General features: G+C 49.2%; 8 protein-coding genes across 8 annotated transcripts; 3 read left to right on the top strand and 5 right to left on the bottom strand.

The window, feature by feature from the left end:
- Positions 1-380: 380 nt before the first annotated feature.
- Positions 381-4,219, bottom strand: N7457_000565 (hybrid sensor histidine kinase/response regulator; the record flags this gene model as incomplete). The annotated part of the gene is made up of 3 exons (XM_057171633.1): positions 381-3,650; positions 3,706-3,847; positions 3,924-4,219. The coding sequence occupies 3 exons, from the start codon at positions 4,217-4,219 to the stop codon at positions 381-383; spliced, it is 3,708 nt and encodes a 1,235-aa protein (XP_057035536.1).
- A 1,121-nt stretch (positions 4,220-5,340) lies between these two features.
- Positions 5,341-6,313, bottom strand: N7457_000564 (uncharacterized protein; the record flags this gene model as incomplete). Its single annotated transcript, XM_057171632.1, has 2 exons — positions 5,341-6,141; positions 6,311-6,313. The coding sequence occupies 2 exons, from the start codon at positions 6,311-6,313 to the stop codon at positions 5,341-5,343; spliced, it is 804 nt and encodes a 267-aa protein (XP_057035535.1).
- Positions 6,314-6,726: 413 nt separating this feature from the next.
- N7457_000563 (uncharacterized protein) lies at positions 6,727-8,945 on the bottom strand (the record flags this gene model as incomplete). Its single annotated transcript, XM_057171631.1, has 2 exons — positions 6,727-8,683; positions 8,740-8,945. The coding sequence occupies 2 exons, from the start codon at positions 8,943-8,945 to the stop codon at positions 6,727-6,729; spliced, it is 2,163 nt and encodes a 720-aa protein (XP_057035534.1).
- Positions 8,946-9,843: 898 nt separating this feature from the next.
- Positions 9,844-11,784, top strand: N7457_000562 (Lipopolysaccharide-modifying protein; the record flags this gene model as incomplete). Its single annotated transcript, XM_057171630.1, has 1 exon — positions 9,844-11,784. One exon carries the CDS (start codon positions 9,844-9,846, stop codon positions 11,782-11,784), a length of 1,941 nt encoding a protein of 646 aa, XP_057035533.1.
- An 830-nt stretch (positions 11,785-12,614) lies between these two features.
- On the bottom strand, positions 12,615-14,181 carry N7457_000561 (uncharacterized protein; the record flags this gene model as incomplete). Its single annotated transcript, XM_057171629.1, has 4 exons — positions 12,615-12,787; positions 12,846-13,011; positions 13,081-13,385; positions 13,440-14,181. 4 exons carry the CDS (start codon positions 14,179-14,181, stop codon positions 12,615-12,617), a joined length of 1,386 nt encoding a protein of 461 aa, XP_057035532.1.
- Positions 14,182-14,579: 398 nt separating this feature from the next.
- Positions 14,580-15,728, bottom strand: N7457_000560 (zinc-binding alcohol dehydrogenase family protein; the record flags this gene model as incomplete). The annotated part of the gene is made up of 1 exon (XM_057171628.1): positions 14,580-15,728. The coding sequence occupies one exon, from the start codon at positions 15,726-15,728 to the stop codon at positions 14,580-14,582; it is 1,149 nt and encodes a 382-aa protein (XP_057035531.1).
- Positions 15,729-16,182: 454 nt separating this feature from the next.
- On the top strand, positions 16,183-17,485 carry N7457_000559 (Zn(II)2Cys6 transcription factor domain-containing protein; the record flags this gene model as incomplete). Its single annotated transcript, XM_057171627.1, has 3 exons — positions 16,183-16,233; positions 16,303-16,608; positions 16,700-17,485. The coding sequence occupies 3 exons, from the start codon at positions 16,183-16,185 to the stop codon at positions 17,483-17,485; spliced, it is 1,143 nt and encodes a 380-aa protein (XP_057035530.1).
- A 735-nt stretch (positions 17,486-18,220) lies between these two features.
- On the top strand, positions 18,221-19,711 carry N7457_000558 (uncharacterized protein; the record flags this gene model as incomplete). The annotated part of the gene is made up of 1 exon (XM_057171626.1): positions 18,221-19,711. The coding sequence occupies one exon, from the start codon at positions 18,221-18,223 to the stop codon at positions 19,709-19,711; it is 1,491 nt and encodes a 496-aa protein (XP_057035529.1).
- Positions 19,712-20,023: the final 312 nt, after the last annotated feature.

Here is a 20,023-nt window from a genome sequence, read left to right as displayed (position 1 = left end):
ATGAAGAAGGACCTGCTGCTTATTATCTGCTTGAAACTGCCGAGCAATGCCACCTAATCGTTCATTGAGCACCCAATAAGCAGATTTCAACGGTTGGCCGATCCAAATCATCAAATATCGAGTATCAAATGTGCTCGTAAATGTGATACTCCCCTCAGTATTGGGCCTAAGTTAGCCCACTTCTGGTGTCCTATATGACATCGCTTAGCGTTGTGGTGCAAGAACAAACGTCTTTGAGTTGGTCCAGTATACTCATCCAATATATAACATTATGACTCGAAAGAGCTTCAAGAAAATTAAAACAGAAGCCAATTTCCCTCTGTAAGAAATTATGGCCATCCTTCTGGTTCTTCATACTTAACAAGCCTCAAAAGATTACATCATTTGCCCACATCTTCTGTTCTGGGTCGTGTAGATTGCCATTCATCAAGAAGCCTCGATACCTCCTTGAATGCAACAGGCTTCGTAAAAAACAAGTTCACTCCTGATTCCAATGCTTTGGACTCATCGCGTGAGCTACTGAGTCCAGTAAAAGCGATGATCGTTGCTGGGACACAGCCATCCCGTTCTTTCTCAATCGCACGAATGGCGCGCGTAGCCTCGAATCCATCCATCACTGGCATAGACATGTCCATGAAGATAAGGTCATATCCTTGCGACGTTCTTTCAACCACGTCAACGGCGGCTCGGCCGTTCTCGGCTTTGTCTAGAACCACGAGTTTTCGTTTGTTCAAGAAAGTCGCCATGAGGTGGAGATTAATGCTGTTGTCATCTACTACCAAGACCCGAGGTTTACTTTGTATATCAGGTGAGGTGCCAACATCATCAGAGCTGTCAGAAAGAATTGGAGAAGAAGAAGATGACGGAGGAGAAGCGGCACTTTCGGACGTTTTTCCGCGAGGGCTGACAGCACCATCATGCTCTGCGGGATCCATGGCATACGATTTTGGTTCCTGCATGGAGTGCGAAGAGTTGATATTTTGCGGCCCTACAGTTGCCAACGACAAGGTCCCAGGTTCGTTCATTGGTTGAGTTGAGCATGCAAAAGCAAGTCGCTCTGGGACTAAGTTGTGGTGTCCGACAGCTTGTAGCTGCAAACTGGTGGGTTTTGGTGTTGTGTCAAGACAAGTCAAGATACCTCTGGCGAGTTTCTGCGGACCGCAAGGTCGATGGAGAATTGCCAGGGATTCAGCAAGATGGGACCATTGTGCCCTAGGGTCACCATGGCTATTTGACTGGTTGCAAAAGACGAGCAGGCTTGGTAATGCAGTCGGGAATTGGTGCAGTTCCTTTCCAGACAAGTCTTTCTCGTCCGCCAATAAAATATCAACAGGTTCATTGGCGGATAAAGGAACGAGCTGTAAGCCATACCAGCTCGTGATATATCGGGCTATGGAAGCCCAAAACTGATTCTCCCCAATCTGAGAGATATCAATTCCCCATATAGCTGCACGTTTCCCAGCGAAATCACCTCGACGCAGCTGAGAGGACATGATCAGTTTCCTTTGCTCCAGAGATCCCCCATGGGCTGGTGGAATTGGGGTTTCCTCTCCTGCTAGACGCTCGAGGGGAAGGGACACCTTGACAGTGGTGCCTTCGCCCTGTCGACTTCGAACACTGATTTTCCCCTTCATCGTTTTCACAATGCCGCGGACGATTGACAGACCAAGACCAGTGCCTACTGATAATGAGTCCTCCTGCGAGAATGGAGTGAACAGGTGCTTCCGGAGATATTCCTTCGAAATACCCCTGCCAGTATCTGAGATCGTCAATGTCACCATGTCTTCTAGACCCTGGCGCCGAGAACGTCCCTTTAAATGTTCAGTGGCCTCAATGGAGACAGAAATCCGCCCTTTTTGGGTATACTTCATGGCATTGCCGAGAATGTTCATGATCAGGCGTCTCAATGACCCGGGTTGAACTTTGTACATCCAGTCATTATTAGAAACGTCAACAACTACCTCCACTTCTGGGATCATGTCAACTTGGTTGTCCGTTGTCGCCGATTCCGAACGTGAGGCTGAAAAGACATCTGCGGACTGATTGGTGGACTTAACTGATCGCTGGGCATGAGAATGACCTAAGCACACGCTGTCTACGACATCCTCTGTTAAGAGAGCCACGTCCGTTGAAATCAGTTCATCCAGGCGCGTGACACTTTCCTCGGTGAGCTTTGGTTTCCAGGGATCTTTACCACGCTTAAAGGTCTTCTTGTGCCTTTCCAGGGTCATGATCTTGCTGAAGTCCAAAACTTGATTCATCGTATCCAGAAGTGTTCGACCACAGGCATTTATAGTGTCAAGAAGGTTATCCTGGAACTGATCCAAGCTGGTGCTTGCTAAAAACTCAGCCGCAGCTAAGACACCATGTAGCGGGCTGCGCAGTTCGTGGGAGATGCTGCTTATAAAATCTCCCTTTTGGCGATCTGCGATGACTGATTCCACCCGGCTGTATTCAGTCATGATAGAGGACCCGAAGGCAAATACCGAGCTCAGATCAATAGCTCGACTGAAAACCCGCGTTGGCTGGGGAGTCCAACAGAAACACCCCGCAAACCACTGGGAATCTGTGGCATCCCATAGTGGGACAAACATGACCTGGCATGCATCAGGGAAGAATTTATTTAGTTTGCTGGTCTCCGACACCTTAGACTTCTTCCGTTGTTTCGGGGTTTCGTTCGTAAGCTGATCTTCCGTAGTAGAAAAGGTTCCATCCCGGTGAAATGACCAGAGCTTTCCTTTAGGATAGCGGCGATTCAATTCCTTCAAAAATTGCTTATCAAGATTGACAGCTGGGTCTGACAGCGGAGAGTTTGCCTGATATGAAAACGGATCATTTCTGGTGGATAGCGCAAGGATTGGTGCAGTGGTTGTGGATTCAGCGGAATCACAATGATCGTTTGCGACATATTCTGAAGACTTGTCGCTAGCCTCCAAAAACATCACCCCGCCAGTACCGTCTAGGTCCAGACTCTGTCGCAAAAGGTTCGCAGCTCGTTGAAAAAGCCAATGGTTGCTACTTGACGAGTCTCCCGAGCTACTCTTAGCTTTCCCTGAGCTTTGAAACGATCCCGTTGAGCTGGCCGGGGCACTTATATCAATCCGGTTGGCAGCTGAACCCAAAGACTGTGTATTGTGTTGAGAGTATGCATCTCCAGCTTCCGAACGTGCCAGGTGGAGGTCTAATTCGCTCCTTTGAGAGCTTGTAGATCCGCTCGCTCTGAGGTAAGGTGATGCCCTTGAAGACATGCTCTGTGCCGAGCTATTCGTGCGAGACGACATGCGAGCATTGCTAGCAAAACTCGAGTTGCCGTCAACGAAAAGATGAAGACCCTGCGACAGTCGCGACGCACGTCGCCCCTCCACAGCTTGACGGCTAACGAGCAGGTAGTCCATAACCAACTCTGCCACTCTTCCTAATGTATCTTTCTCGATATCAGATAACCCGGCGCGGGGTTCAGGATCCAGTACAAACAGACATCCCAAATTGATACCGGTGCCGCTCGTGAGGGGCGTCCCAGCAAAGAAACGAGAGTGTGGCTTTCCCTTGACAAAAGGCAATTCTTTGAAGCGTTCCTCTTTTTCAAGATCGTTGACAACCAAAAAGGAATACAATCCATTTTGCAGGTCTGGGTCAATTGCAACAGTTTCCTGTTCAAACAAGGTGTTAATATGCAATAATTGACATGTCAAGATCCTGATTTACCTGACATATATTCCAAGCATCTGACAATGTCGAAGTCCCAGCAAAAAGCTCATCTCCTTCCCCCACGGACGATTTTGAGCTTCTGAGGTTGGTGTTTCTTGTAGCTTCAGCTAATATAAACTGAGAGTCGGTGTTCAATATACTTTGGAAGACAGGTCAGATCCGGATGCACTCTAGGGCAGCCTTGGGAGCGAAAGATATGGAAGAGAAAGATGTACGTAATGAAGGCCCGCTGCGCATTCAGGCGTAGAGCAGCTAGTTGTGCAAAAGAAGTCAAAGTTGTATTTGGACTAGAAGGACTATCCTCGATAGAAGGTGTCTCCGATTCTAATAAACCAGGTACAACAGGGGTCGCAAGAGTTGACACGTCTTCTATGGAGACCTCATGGTCATCGAATTCAAGTAATGTTGCATTAAGCGCTGCTGGATTCTTCGGCTGGAAATAACGGTAAACCTCGCGAGTCTGACGATCTGCCTCATAGTCGCGCAGAGTTTTTTCATCTGGATTGTCCATGGCTAAAGACTTAAAACATCATTAGGTGGGGTGAGAGAGGTAGAAAACAACTTCCTGCGAAGTACTCCCTAGCTGAACGGATGGGGGCGAGCTGTTCCAACTACGTCACTTCACGTGAGCGGCCCGGCCTGTCATTGGCTGGAGGGCTCGCTAAATGACTCCGTGAGGAGAACCTTGCAAGATGACAGCTCTCGTATTAAGTACGAAACCCTCTATGCGATAGATTTCGGGGTACTTTTGTCTTCAGCCGGGGGATGATTTCAGTATCATTCCAAGGTATCTCAAGATTGTGGTCGTGCGTCATTCGCGCTAGAAAGGGACTTTAGCAATGTTCTAAGCTCTATCGGACACATCTATAGATCACCATCGTTGGCCTTAGTCATCTGCTGAGTCCGCATGTCGAAGATCAAGTCTGAGAGGTTTCCAAGGTTTGATAGCTAGTCGAAAACCGGCTGATATGATCATCCTGATTCTACCCCAAACTGGAATGGTGGATGTGCCTATATTGTCCAAGGACTATTAGACTTCATCCAACGGCACGAAATTTATAACGGTATACATAAGAACTTAGATCGAAGCGTAATCATCGCATGGTCAATTAGTTTGTAAGAAGTAACTAGCTGCATAAAATGAGAGACGTGGTGTGGTATGGCCAGTCAGTTCATTATCACATAAGTACGGAGTATGGGCAATGCCAAGCACGAGATTGCTAGAGTAAAAGAAAATCCAAGGAGAAATCAGATCCGTCCGAATGGTGATAGAGCAAAGCGTAGAAAAGGAGTCGGGGTATTATGCAAAAAGATCAGATGGTAGGAACGCCAGAACGCTGGAGGCCCAAATGGAGAGGTAAAAAGAAGGATACAGACTAGTGTTGTGCCATCAGTGATGCCTCACAAAGGTGCGTAGGCCTCAAAACTGATTCCAGAACAAGCCATATCAGGACCGATCCCGTAGGCCTAGATCATTGGCCGGACCAACGACCAAAGCATTGATAACATGGCCAGCTTTCCAGCCTTGATCAAGTAGCGGCTCGCGTTCATTCAGTAAGTGGCCCAAATAAGCGATCCGGACACGTCTGTTGTGATCAAGCTAAGCAATAGTCAGCACAAGCTCCTGCCTAGCTATACTCCGTAGTAGAGTGAATAGATGAACGCAAGCCCAGGGTAAAAACCGACCTTAGCTTCTTGATGCACCTTCCTCGCCAAAAAGCCCACAGTCTGACCCTTGTCGACAGAAAGCAAAATATCCGGACCACCACGGTCACTCAACCGCGCAATCACACGGATCAGATCCCGCTCGCTCGTCTTTCCCTTCTCATCACGGCGACGCTCAACATCCTGGGAAATCAATTCATCCCCAGAAGCATCATCCGTTGCAAGCTTACCATCTGAGAGATTCCCAGCATCCGGTTCGTCATCAACACCCGAGCCTCCATCTTCAGCCATCTGGAAAGAAGAAGCAACCATATCCTCAGGATCACTAACAACGCACTGCGGAAGCCTGTAAAGCACACCCTGCTCATCATAACAACCCTCGCACAGATCCCCGGTGGGAATAGTAATCCCCGCAGCATCAACGATCCCCTGAGCAGTAGCCAGGTCGCCGCTACGAATCAGCAGAATCGCCGTCGAAATCGCAGCCCAGATCTCCGGTCTCCCGGTCACGCGCGTTTCGAAGAACTCGGCTCTCTCGCGGTCCAGCTGCGCGCGCGTCCACGTCCGCCGCTTGCTGCGCCAGACATGCTCGCGCACTGGCTCATTGTAGTGCTGATTTAGTGGGACATTTGGGGCGCGGCGCGATCGTCGCCCTGGCGGTCTAGAGCCGTTGTTGGCTTCCTGAGTTTGTGTTTGGTGTGAGATACGTTCTTGCGAATAGGAGGTTTCGTCGGTAACATTACGCGACAGCACAGAGGCACAGCAGCCCTACATTGCAGGAATGCGATATTAGTCATGTTGGTCCGGGTTTTGTGGAGTATGGGATGAGAGCGGGCAGCAAGTCGTGTGACATGCGGTAAACAAGCGCCAAGCAATAGGCTTGGCCTGTCTTGAGAAGCCGTTGTGCAGGTTCTGGGATTCGGGGTCGAGGGCCTACCATGTTGCTTGCAATCAAGGACCTCCATATGAGGAGGGGAAGTAGTTGGGAGAGGGGATGATTGCGTGGAGTAGTGATCACTCCACGCTCTAAAAAGTGACTAGATCCCTGATGCAGAGCACAGACCTGCTCAAAGTGTAAGAATCGGGAGTTAAGGCAAAAAGAAGCGGCCGTCAAAGAGAATGGAAGGAAATGGAGAATGACGAAGAAACGAAAAAAACAACAACAGTATCAGGGTACATTCCACAGCTTCAGTGATGTCAAGCCAATTTGTGCATCTAATCCCACTGGCCTCCAACAGTAACACAGGGATCAACTGGCCACCATTGCTTAATTCGTCAACGGATACAGGGCTATGACTAAAAGAAATGCATGGTAGGGTTTTTATTGGATTATATGACTGAGCTCGATTTTACCTAGTCATCTTCATCGTCACTACCAAAGATAGCTTTGAAAACAGCATCGCCAGGCCGCTCTGCCTCCAGGGCATCATTGCGCTCCGGCTCAACAACCAGTGGTGCTGGATGACCAGGCTTGCTACTTGCGGACGGAGCAGACCCATCTGCAGTAGGCAGGTAGCCTAATGAGTCTATGAGAAGTTGGTTCATAATTTCTTGCGACACCAATTGCTTGGGGCCAGTGTCAGCTTGGAACCCAGCGGACTCGAAGCGTGTACCGGGGCCTGTGCTCGATGCACCAGGCGGTTCTTCGGGGTCACGCTGCATATTTGCTGGTGGTTTAACATTGAAACGCTTGCATAATAGACGAGATGGGTAAAAGGGGATTGTGCTTCGAGTCATTTGGCCAAACATGCCAATTTTGGCAGCTGCCGCTGCAGGATCTTCTGGCTTCTCCGTGGGTTTGGTGAGTCCCGATCCCGTAGAGTCGGGCGCATCAGAGGCAACTTTAGGCGCAGAGGATGATGAGGTGAACCGGGATGCCATAATTCCGGTCATGGGTTTGAAGACCTCGGCAGCTCGGCAAAATTCTTGCATCTCTATAACCCAGTCATCGGTGCTGAACCCATCCACCCGTTCTGGAAGGGTAGCCCTGGTCCCAGCACTGACTTCCAGGAACACTCGGTAGCGTGCACGCTTGCTCTCATCCTCTTGGTAAGGCATCCACCCACTAACGGCCCGAGCTAGGGCTTGGGCAGCAATCTGCTTATCGAGTTTTGGCACAAGGTCCCAGAGATCCTTGCGTTTTTGTGATTCAGGTAGTTCGTATCCTTCAGGCGCCTTTTCTCCCAACGCCGGGGGTAAATTGGTGTTTCCGGTAAGTTTGGCAATCTTCTCTCGTGCCTCAGGGGTCATCCAATCAAAAATAGACTTCCCAGGCAGCTGAGCTTCGCCCAAAAGCGCTGCTCTAGATGTGGGATTGAGCGACGAGGCTTTTGCAGCTTCAGCTGTCGAGACATAGTTCGATCGGTCCGGTTTTTCTGATGAAACTGCCTTGGCTGATTTCCAGTCTTCTGGTATCACAGGAGGTTCATATTTCTTCTCAGAGATCGACAGCCCCGAAATCCCTTCAGCAAGAACAAATCCATCTAGTGGTAGGCGTCCGTCGCGACATTTGCGGAAGCCCCCAGTCCCTCGTGAAGCTGCGATCTTCTTCGATATGAACACGGGCTTTGAATTCAGGAGTGGGTTAGATGACGCAATTGTTGGTTCAGGCTTGGCCTTCTTCTTTTTCTTTTTATCTCCTCCGATGGTTTTGTTGTAGGAGATCTGGGGGCCCAGAGAATAAGGATCCTCATCGTCCGACCCAGTATCATTGAGAGGGCCAACCCCGAATCCTCCCCGTTGTGATGCCTTCGATTTTGACTGCTGGGACTTCCCTTGGATGGCCAAACGCTGTCCAAAGAATGTGTCCGATTCCTCGCCACCCAGTATGGATTTTGTGGGTTTGTGGGATTCCAGGCGCGATTCACCTTCAAACCCAAGACCTTTACGGTCGGACTTGCGAATGAAAGCCACCATGGGTGGGTTTTCGGGTGCAAAAAGGTACGTTTCCTCGGCGTCGCCGCCTGTTGTAGACTTTTCGTCTAGATTGGCTTTGCGCCGCACTTTAGGCCCGATCCCTTGGCCTTCGCGCCAACCCATCTTTTTCAATAGCTTCACTCCCATAGTCTCTCCACCGGTTTTCAATATGTCCATGAGCCCTGCTCTGCGTGTAGCATCTTGCTCAGTTGAGCCGAAGCCGGCGAATTCATCGGCAGTCTGTAACTGTCTAGACTCTTCTTGTTCTCGTAGGTCATCGGCGTCCATAAAATCTTCAGGTCGTTTCTGTTCCTCCTTCTTGGCACGGTTCTGGCGAGATGATACAAAGGTCGCAGGTGTCCATCCTTCTTTTGAGCCGACGGAGTTGAAATACCTATTAACCATCAGCGATTGTCCTTGTAGGACTCGTTGGTCTCGGGGTTTGCTCACCCCGCGCTGAATCCACCAGTGAAGGCGCCATGGAGACGTTTGCTTCCATGTTCATCTCTCACTTCCTGTTTCCATATTGGCACAAAGGAGCCATCATCGCGTACTCCCTCGTCGAGTGGTGGTAATGGGGTTCCATAGAAGGCATATGGGGATTGCTCTGCCTGAAGATCGGCCTCAAGCGTAGCACGAGTTCGTTTCAGTGCCATGGTGTTTAAATGGGACAGTCACCCATGAGCAGAGATTGGTCACGTCATCGGCATATGAGCATCTGCGCGCACGGAGAGAAGGTGGAGTTCGAGTGCTTGGTCATAGCATTGACAGCTCTTAGTTGCGGTTTCTGCCTGAGGCCTTGGATGAATAATTAGTCTTATGTAACACATGAGTCAGCAATGCCCCGGGGCCCGGGGACCAAAACAAGCCCCATGTTAATGGTTTAGCTCATGTAGATCAATTTAGGACTACAGAGTACTGAAGTATAGATCTATACTACCTGTCTCTTCTAGTTTTGAGGCCGCAAAAGTACGAAACAAAATTGAAAAAAAAAAGAGTTTCAACTTGTGTCAGTTATCTCTTATAGTCGTATCTTTCGGTGCTTGGCAAATACATCGCGGTATCCGGACGAAAATACGTTCGGCATCTTATTCGGACACTGGCACCGAGGAGTTCTGATTGGCACGATGTTCGGCCCGGCCACGAGGGTTCCTTTGATCTTCCTTTGATCTTCTCTTGAGCTGCCCGGAGAGGATGGTGTAATTTATCTGTACTGGTTCTTGTGAGCTTCTTAGTACTGCGTACATGTAATTCCCCTTCTGTACGTCAAATACTATTTTAAGACGCAATCAGGTGAGCCAATGGACTGTGTTAGGCCTTTGCTTTTTTCAACCCCTTGGCGTGCTGGATCAGGCTTTGGAAGCGTAAAGAGGCTTGGTAGGTTTTTAAAAAAATTTCGTTCTTTTTCTCTTCCCTTCAATATTATATGTTCCTTTTCGTGTTCTGGTCCATGTCTGCTTCGTAGCTCTTGTGCTTTGGCTCGTTCCTGATCCCTGCAAGATCGCTTCTAGTGTGTGGCTGGAACCTAGCCCCGATCCGGGGAATCATTTTCCAATGCTCAGCTCTTTCTCTCGAACTCGCAGGCAATATCACCTCATACTGGCCTGCGTGGCAGCTTCAATATGCTTCATCAACTTGCTCTTCATCACAAATGCCATCGACGATTCCATCATCCCCCTCCCGAACCTAAACCTGTTCACCGCAACTACCAACCCCGTGATCGGACATTTTGCCCGAGATGAACACCCTATCGCCGACTTGATGAGGGAAGCGAACCGAGACTGGCAGGCATACGATAATGGTCGCTCAACTAGTTTCCGTCGGACAGTCGACAGATATCGTGAAACATATGGGCGCCACCCACCTCCTGGCTTCAAGGAATGGTACATGTTCGCACGCAAAAAGAGCGTACACAATGTGGACGACTTCCAGCAAATTATGGGGGATCTGCGGCCTTTTTGGGCGGTTCCCCCAGCGGAGATTCGACGGATGGCAGCGAAACTGCAATCAAGCGAGGGCATTGCAGGAGTGCAAATCCGCAATAAGAAGGTTGTGTACTCCCCTATTGAGGGGTGGAGAATTGAAACTCTGCGAAAATCGATCAAACGGATTGTCCGATATCTGCCCGACATGGACATTGCACTTAATATTATGGATCAGCCGCGGGTGATGGTGTCATTCGAAGACACCCAGGAATATCTCCGCGCCGAAGCCCTCACAAGGAGCCTGCCTATTGATGCGCATGATGGTTTTACCCCAGGCATGAAACATCTGTATGAGGAAGGTTCCGGGATAGAAGATGCTATGGACCCGTCTTGGTTTTCAATCGCTGGAAAGCCGTACATGGACTTTGCCAAGGAGTCTTGCGATCCTGACTCACCTGCTCGCAATGATAACTTCACCGTGGAGGATGCCGATAGGTTATACAAATCGCCTTCGGGTGGGTTTGTCACCAACTTTACCGCTTCCTCTGATCTATGCACTGTGGGACCCGTCCTTGGAGAGAAACACGGCTTTTTGTTCTCGGCATCCAGCAACCTCATTACGAGGAAACTGATTCCAGTCTTCAGCGAGTGCAAGGTTAGTGTGAACAACGACATCTTATTTCCAGCCAATATGTATTTCTTGAACGACAAGCGATATGTGTACAACTCACGGCATGACTACGAGTGGGAAGACAAAACGGACACTCTGCTCTGGCGCGGTGTGACCTCCGGTGGTGTCCAGCTTGCGGATAATTGGCAGCGCATGCACCGCCAACGCTTTGTGCATGTCACCAACAGCACTGAGATGAGGGCAATGTCAGTCTCTATCCTCTCCGAGACCAGCAGGGGCCAATATCGGAACTATTCCAACTTCTACCCAGGCAAATTTTCCTCGGACCACTTCGATGTTGGCTTCACTGAGGGGTTGGGCTGCATCCCGGATTGTTCGTTCTATGACGGTGTTTTGACTTATAAAAAGCCAAAGGCGTTCAGCCAGCAGTTCAAAACAAAATACCTTGTCGACATCGACGGACACAGCTTCTCTGGCCGATGGCGCGCTTTCCAGCTCAGCAAATCCATGGGGATCAAAGCAACAATTTTCCGCGAATGGCATGATTCCCGACTTTTTGCCTGGCGTCACTTTGTTCCCATGGACAATCGTTACGACGATTTGTACGGGTTGATGACCTATTTCCTCGGTCTGGACTCGCAGGCATCCCTTGACGATCCATTCTCAGTTAGCGAGCCATACATCCAAGAACATGATTTTGAGGCCAATGTGATTGCCTCTCAAAGTCGGGAGTGGGCTCAGAACGCGCTCCGCGACGAAGATCTTGACATCTATCTCTACCTTCTTCTCCTTGAATATGGCCGCATCATTGATGATAATCGTGATAGCATTGGGTATAGTGGTGACGGAAACGAGCTAGACCACTTTGACGAACAATACCCTTTCCCTCCAGCGATACCGAACATCGTCAATCCTCCTCCCGTCACCTATCCACAATAAGTCCTTTTTACCATTTCTGTTGCATGTTTGGTGTTTTCTTAACTGCCCAGCTGGGCGGGTTTTGCATTTTCAAATATTTATTCATGCCTTAATGATCAGCATTTACATTTCTCTCTCTCTCTCTCTCTCTCTTTTTATTTTTTCTGCCTTATGGTGAAATACTCGATCAATATCCTAGACCATCGAGACTTCGAGTATCGGCGAACAACCTCCGCAGGCATGAGGTCAAGCATCCCGATATATATTTCCGATCACCTAGATGATTATCCATGCACTACACAAACAACGAGAACACCCACACGCACTAGCGATAACCAGGCTGATTGGGAAAATCCACACTGCCACTGCCATCTTCCAATTCAGTATCTAAATTTATCAACCCAGAACTTCATGCCACTCGAAAAAGAGCAACATGGACTCTGATTCGCACGGGTGGATCTACGCACGGGAAAAGAAAAGAATCCGCTCTTGTAGCCAACTACGGGGTCTCCACACATCAACTAGCATCATTGGTCTAGTGGTAGAATTCGTCGTTGCCATCGACGAGGCCCGTGTTCGATTCACGGATGATGCACAGAGATTTCTTTTTTTGCAAATCCTTGGATTTTATTTTTGTTGTGATTGTCTTATGTATGCGTCGTGGCAGGGTGAATATGGTACCCCTGAGCGATTCAACAATTTTTTGCGAGGGCAATTGGACCCGAAGCTGTCACTCAGAAAACCTTCTCAGGGATTTGGTATATCGAATTATTAGTATCAGGGTGAAAGCCGGTGGAATGTGGTGAGTGGAGGTTGTTTCTTCATTCAAAGCTGATATCGTACATAGACTATCAGGATTTCAACCAAGGGTCTTCCAGAAGATCCTTAGCTGTCGCTCTCTCACTCGGCATCCAGCTCAAGGTCCTTCGCAAAAATCCGACAAACTCTCGAGGGAGTCCCATTTGACCTTCAAGCGATTCAAGCATAGGCTTCTCAGGAATGGGCACAATATCCCCCCATTTTCCTGGATTCCGAAAATTAGCCACCAACATAATCAATGAATCAAGCAAAGGCACACATACCATCTCCATCCCAATACCCAGCCGCTATCTCAGGGTTCAGCGCCAGAAACCCAGCAGGCGGCGGGCCAAGCACAGCAATCATCTCTGCAAGATGCGTAGCTTGGTATAGATCACCGGCTGTGTGGTCAGCGCTGAAAAGTCTTTCTAGCCCGAGCAAATCACAAGCCTACGGATCAATAACGATAGTAATCAGCACCCGTGCTAAAGTTGATTCGAGAATATAGCTCCGACTGACCGTAAGCCCAACAGACCAAATATCAATCGGATAGCTCCACGGCGCCTCGAGCGTGATCTCAGGCGCCCGCTGCGACATGGGCATAGCGTGATACTCATAAGGTCCCGGCCCGATCCTGGCTTCGCCGAAATCAGATAGCTTCAGCGGACCCTCATCTGGCAGAAGCGCCCTCGAGGCATAGATGGTTCGGTCACTCGATACCTGCTTCCGCGCTGACGGGGTAGTGATCTCAGATTCCTCGATATTTTTGAATACGGCGTTTCTGGCATCGTCGACGCATGCTAGCAAATTGCCAAAATGCACATCTATCGAGCATAAGCAAATAAGTCTGGTTGCCGGCGTGGGATAGTTGAACTGACCAGTATGTACAGCCTCGCACTCGGTATGCAAGAAATCCAGAGCCTGGAGTAATTCCACAAGAATAAGTTTTACCGCTTCCTCAGGAAACCTTGCCTCGCTCATTCTTTCGGTGAGAAGATCGTAGAGGCTAATATGTGCGGGTTCCTGGACTAGCACGATATGCTTGCCATCCGGGCCGGTGACAGTAAAAGAATCCATGAATCGTCGGATATTTTCTCTCCCTGGGTGATCACTTGACATGTGGGGAGCGATATGCTGGTAAAATGGAAGTTCGCGGTGAAACATTGAGTCGTTGATGTGTACCTTTAACGCGACGTATTTCTTGTCTCTGCGAGAATCTGTTATTGGATATTTAAACAAGCGATTGAATCCGACAAACCTGAGATCTCTTGCTAGCCATGTAGTCGAACAGCTGCCCCAGCCTAACTTTGAACATACTTGATAGCGGTCCTGGAAGACCTTGCCGATGTGGACTGGGTAGTATCGATGGGCCTTATAACCGACCAACTGTTCCTCTTCAGCTGGTTGATCTGGCTTGATGACTTCAAATCCAGTTGTTGGGAATGAGCGCGGCTTCTCTTGGGTGGGAAACGCGCCCGAAGTTGAGCATAGTCTTGATTGAAACGTCTGTGCTGAACTTGCCCTGGAGTTTAGGCGATAGGCGGAGTTTATCCCTGGCCCTTTTGTGATGATGCTCGCCCGCAGGCGAGCATTTAGGCATCTGATGGCTATAGATGCCATTGGAGAGGATGGTACGATGTTGGATAGTGGGGAGTATGATGTTTACTCGATTGGCGTGTGTTTGACAATGCGGCTCTGCCCCTGTATCAGCCCCTTCGACAAAAGTACCAATTCCCGTCACTTTCAGTTTATCGCCTGTCTTCCATGTAGCTTGGACATCCTGGACTGAAGATAATTTGCAAAGGGAACGCGTTTCATTCTGAATAGTCTGACCTCGTACTCTATCATTTTGTTTTCCTAAAGTTGAATTCGTCAAAATTTGGCCAATTTATCCGATTGCTTCGTTTGCTATATATAGAAAGAAGGACCAAGCCATGCTATAGGAGCATATATGCCAAGCGAAAGGGAATGTGCCAATCTTTTGGATCAAGTAAATGGTGTCGGCCTTCCAAAACCAATTACTCCGCAACTTCAACAACCAACTTCGAACAACTCACTCCCCGGCGTAGCACATCCAACCCAGCATTGATAGCCTCCAAACCCTTTCCCACAACCATCGGCTCAGGACTCGGCCTGATGGTTCCGATAGCCAGGTTCTCCCTCAACCATGTCCCCATCCAATATTGAAACTGAGCCAATCTCTCCTGTTCGCTCATCGACGGCATCACAAAAACGGTCTCCACTCCATTCACAACCTCCGCATCTGCAGGGATGACCGGTGCCGACGCAATCTTTGCCTGTTGTTGCCCTTCCCCCTGATCATCATAGAAAGCCTTAAGCACCGCTTGGCACGGCGCCAGCTGCCCAGTAGCAATAAAGCAGTGTCGAATCACTAGACCGTCCTCTCTAGCCGCTGAAATAATTGCATCCACAACCTGCGGCTCTTTATAATCGAAGACACGATCTGCGCCTAGGGAGGATACATACCCATGATTCGCCACACCAGCCGTGGCGTACACGGCAGCAAACGACGAGTCGCGATCCTCCCGTAGCACCCGAGCAGTTTGCACACCCATCGTGCCAACGCTAGAGGAAGCGCCCCAGATCAAAAGTGCCTCCTTTTTCTGCTTATTTTTCCTAGTTTCGCTAGTATCAGAGACTGGGCCAGCGGAAGCGGAAAAAGAAAGAGAAATTTGTCCCCGCGGAATCCCCATCATATCCCACGCACTGAGGGGTACCTGAACAGCAACAGGTAGAGTGGCAGCTTGGTTCCAAGAGATACCCTCCGGTAGAGGCACGGCATGTTGCCAGGGCACGAGGCACCGCTCCTGGAAGGCGCCGTAGTCAGGGTCGCAGGATTTCCAGAAAAAGGCGACGTAGGCGGCGACGCGCACCCCGGGAAGAAGAGATCGGCCAGGAGTTGGATCTGTGGCGATGGGGACGCTGTCGCCGACCTCAAGGATCATCCCTGAGATGTCGAAACCCATGACCGTGGGGTAGCTGGGTATCAAGAGACCTTGATCACGCATGAGGACGTCTGCTGGGTTGAGGGCTACAGATTTGACCTCGATGAGAAGATCGCCTGGACCTGGTTTTGGTGTGGGGCGGGCTTGGAGTTTGAAGGGCTCGCCTTTTGCGAGGGAGACGGCGGCGAGGTGGGTGGTCATCTTCGATTGTATGCTTCCAAGGTGTAGAATGAAGATCAAGTTTTATGCTTTGGGGACCAGAAACCTTTATTCATAGGACCTTAGGAAACTCCCGACCTGTTTATATATTTAGCTATCGCTCCAGGCTCATCATTTCTTTGGTTAAGTGACGTGACTGCCCAGCATGCTGTGGTTATAGATGAACAGCCTTCGAATACAACGCGCAGCCAATCAGAGATCTTTCCATCCGAACCACAGTTAGCGTGAAAGGTGGATCACCCAAAAGAGGATTAGCCCATGAGGCTCGGATATTGAATCACTGCACCTCCTTGGGGGCCATTCACCTGTTGGTCCCTCCAGTATTGATTTCCCATTGAACTAGGGAGAGCCCCTCATAGCCAAGCGGTGTAAAGCATCGGTTCATCAACTAGGCGTGGCTTTGAATTGTCCGGGAAAGGTGCGGGAGTATAGGACTATGCGGAGGTCGAGATTTGGCTGTCGGAACTGCAAGCTTCGAAAACTCAAGGTGAGTAGTCCTGGGCTTCTAGTCCCGAGCCTGGAAATCTAGTGCTTCGCTGATCCAATACCTTACTAGTGTGATGAACAAAAACCACAGTGCAGAAGATGTAGTTCGTTCGGAGTATTATGCAACTTCATGTCTAATATCCCCGACCTCCAACCTGCCACCGCTGATACAGGAAGGCCATTGGTGGTTCAAGGAAAAGCACAGCTTCGGCCTCCTCTCACCAATGCCGTCTGGACATCTGACGCATCAACATTCTATCAATTGAACATGAAATGTCAGGACTTTATCACCCGCTATTATGGACGAAGTCTCATTACCCCAGACGACCCGAATATGACACAAGTGAATCGCAAGCTTCTGGAACTAGCCTTTACCGTAAGTTACTATTATATCAATACCGTCCGATGAGACGAAATGGAAGTAGAATTATGTTTTGGCCTGAGCTGGGCTAACTGATAATTTGCAGTACCCTTTCTTAATGCACGCCTCTCTAGCCGTGGCACTTACATATGACCGCCATATGAATGGCCCCTCGGGCAATCACCGCACTCTAGAAGAGTGTTACCACTGGTCTCAAAGTACGGCACTCTTAAACAAACGACTAAGGGAACCAATTGAAGCGAAAGATAAAGATCCAATCTGGGGTACTGCGGCTGCTCTAGTTATCCTGGCCTGTTCGTCTCCCGATGCACACGCACCGCAACAAGCATGGCCTCTGAAGTCCTCCTCCTCCGATCTGGACTGGTTGCGCATGATCAAGGGGAAAATGTCACTATGGCACATGCTCAACCCGCTGCGACCAGACAGCCTGTTCAGCGTCATGGCGGCGACCTTTGCTCACATGAATTCACCGTTACCAAACGAAGGCATAGATAATATCCCGAGGGCTCTGGCTGCCGTGTGTAACCTCAGAGATTCATCTACGGCGGAAACTAACCCGTATCTCCATGCTGTGCATGCAGTATCCCAGATTTTGAATCTTCCGGATAGCGAGGTTACAACGGCTCATGCTCACATCTTCACGCGGTGTATCGACGGCCCTTTCGAAGACTTGCTCCGCCAAAAGGACCCTGCGGCATTGTTGTTGCTCTATCTATGGTACCGTAAAGCGAGTCGCAGTATATGGTGGATTGAGCTTAGGGCTAGAGTGGAATCTCCTTCTATCTGCATGTATTTGCGACTGCATCATCAAGCGAATGGTGCTATACAAGAATTCCTCCCGGGAGGGGCATTCGCCGATGGATTGAATTAATCAGACTTTATGATCCAAACCACTGTAAATGCCATTAGAGGAAATAATACAAAGAGGAAATGATTTATTGATCATCCGATTTAATAGATCTACTGCCCTTTTTTTTAATCATAAGTATATCTCCAGGGAAATTGGCAGAAGAAAAAGAGAAAGCCAAAGGCTAGAACAAGGCGCAACCACTACCTTTGTTATTACCTATGCATTAGACGGAAGAGCCATGATAATTCACAGAAATTGCTGTGATGACAATAGGCTCGAAGCCCTAACAAATCGCCTAACGCAGGAGGCTGCTAGTTCGAGCAACGATTGTTGGACAGAAGAGCGGGCTCGCCCACACTCCGTCTATTCTGTCACCCGCCAACCCCACGGTATCACGAACAAACCCACCTACAGACTCTCTGGGAGATGAATGAGAATACGGAAAATCGTTCAAGCATAAGATCGGAAGCATTGAGGTGGTTTGGAAAGGGAACTCAGGGACCCATCGGCCTCGAGTCTACAGGGTCAAAAGATACTGGGAGACAGTGACCTTCATATTGCTTATAGCACCAGCAGTACGGCTTGAAATACAGCAGTTGGGCATGTTGCGAGGAAATATCACGCATTTTCCCCTTCTGCCGTATTTCCCAGGCCTCTAACCGAAGCGCTAGGTGATTTCTGGCCTCCGGGTTCATCGGTTCATCCTCTTCTAATCTTCTCCAAAATCCATTCCTCTCTAGTTGCATATTTCGAAGTATGGATCAATCCAAAACCTTTGATCGTTCCTTCATCGATCAATTCGACTGGAACAAACAAGAAGAAACCCCAACCATTCGCGCCGCGAAGAAATCCGATCCTGCATTGCTGGAAGCCATTCTGGCTTATTACGCAACATACGGCAATGACAAAAGCCTGCCTGATCCGTACGGCCAAATAGAGAAACTCTCACCTAATTACACGATATCGGGAACCTTTGATGGTGTTTGGGACTCTCCCTTGACAGCTGCTATTCGCGCCAATCTGCCACACAATGTTCGACTTCTTCTGGCTGCGGGCGCAGATCCTAACGGCATTCGACTGAGAAACATGGAGGACTATTCAGTCCGGTTCATTCGTGGTCGCCATTTCCAAGACGATATATCTAGCTTTTCTATGTGCGCTCGTCGTGCTGTTGTTTTAGAACAAGCACAATCGAAAGGGATCAGTCAACAGCTCTCCCCTTTGACCCAGACAGAGCTCGATGAACGGCTCCAAGGGTTTCCTCGTTTCTGGACAGAGCCAAATCTCCCCGGTCAAAGACTTAGGATGGACCGGGCTTTGACAGCACTAGAGGAAGCTGCGAAAATAGGTAATATCGAAATATTTGACATCCTTCGCGCGGCTGGAGCAGATGAATCTGCGTGGGTGGAATCCACGTTGGATAATGACAAAGACACAGTGCAGGAGGCAAGCTACTCGGTATCAAATCTTTCTGTATCTTCGCCTGTTCATGAGGCCATTGAAGCCGGCAATCAATTTATGTTCCGGCATCTTCTCTCCTCCTGCGGGTACTCTCCTAACTATCGTCCTCGCGCGGCTCCAACCATCAGTCTCCCACCGCTGTCCTATATCATCGTCCGTTGTGATTTAAGCAATCGGGGCGTGCAGCATTGTCTGGTAGATTTAATCTCCCACCCTCATCTCAAACCCAATTTGCGCACACCTATCTTTAACGTGCATGTCCTCCATTTTGCAACCGCACATCATGATCCAGACCTTCTTTCATGGTTGGCAGCTTCTATCCCCGGTGGACTCGGTAGTGCGGGGACAACGGCTCTAGGACATACGTTACTTCACATTGCTTCGTTGCCTCTCACGGCCAAACAGACTGCACGTAATAATCCAGATGTCGCCGACAGTATACATTGTGCCCGCACGCTTGATTCTAAGTGGTCTTTTCATTATCTGCCAAGCCCTCTGCATATCCAGTTTCCAAAGCCACAGGAAGGGTCCCAGAAACCACAGCCACTGACGGATTCCGAGCAACAGGCACAAAATGCAACTATTCGGTTTTTACTAGAATGGGGAGGCATTGATGTCATGGCACAAGATGTTGACGGCAACACCGCCTTACATTACTTAGCCGGGACTATCAATGTTAGTGAGGATATTGTTGAAATGGTTCGACGGGCGGATGGAGGTGAGGTAACGTGGGAGAACGCGACAAACTGCCATGGCATTACTCCGCGAGAGATGTGGTGTAAGTGAGATGTAAGTCAAAGAAGACAAGGGAAAGACAGAACCCCGGAGCAATATGCATCCGAAATCATATGCTCTCCCTGGATGAATACAACAAGGTATTTACGGAGGATCATAGAGCCTAGGGAAGTCTGTGTGCTTGTCTATCCGGCGGCCAAGAACAAGCGAATAGTGCGTTCTAAAGGTGATCTGGTACCACGCAATATCAGGTAGTCTGCGGCCGTGTTATAATCGACCAAAACAGTCAAGGGACAGCCAAACTAGGGTAAGCTACATGTAACCACTACAATCTCGCGCGCTCTAGTATAGACTTAAAGAGGA

Source organism: Penicillium paradoxum (genome assembly GCF_028828445.1).
Source record: "Penicillium paradoxum strain IBT 22861 chromosome Unknown utg000002l_segment0_segment0, whole genome shotgun sequence".
NCBI classification, from domain to species: Eukaryota; Fungi; Ascomycota; class Eurotiomycetes; order Eurotiales; family Aspergillaceae; genus Penicillium; species Penicillium paradoxum.
This window is presented reverse-complemented; position numbering and strand designations above follow the sequence as displayed.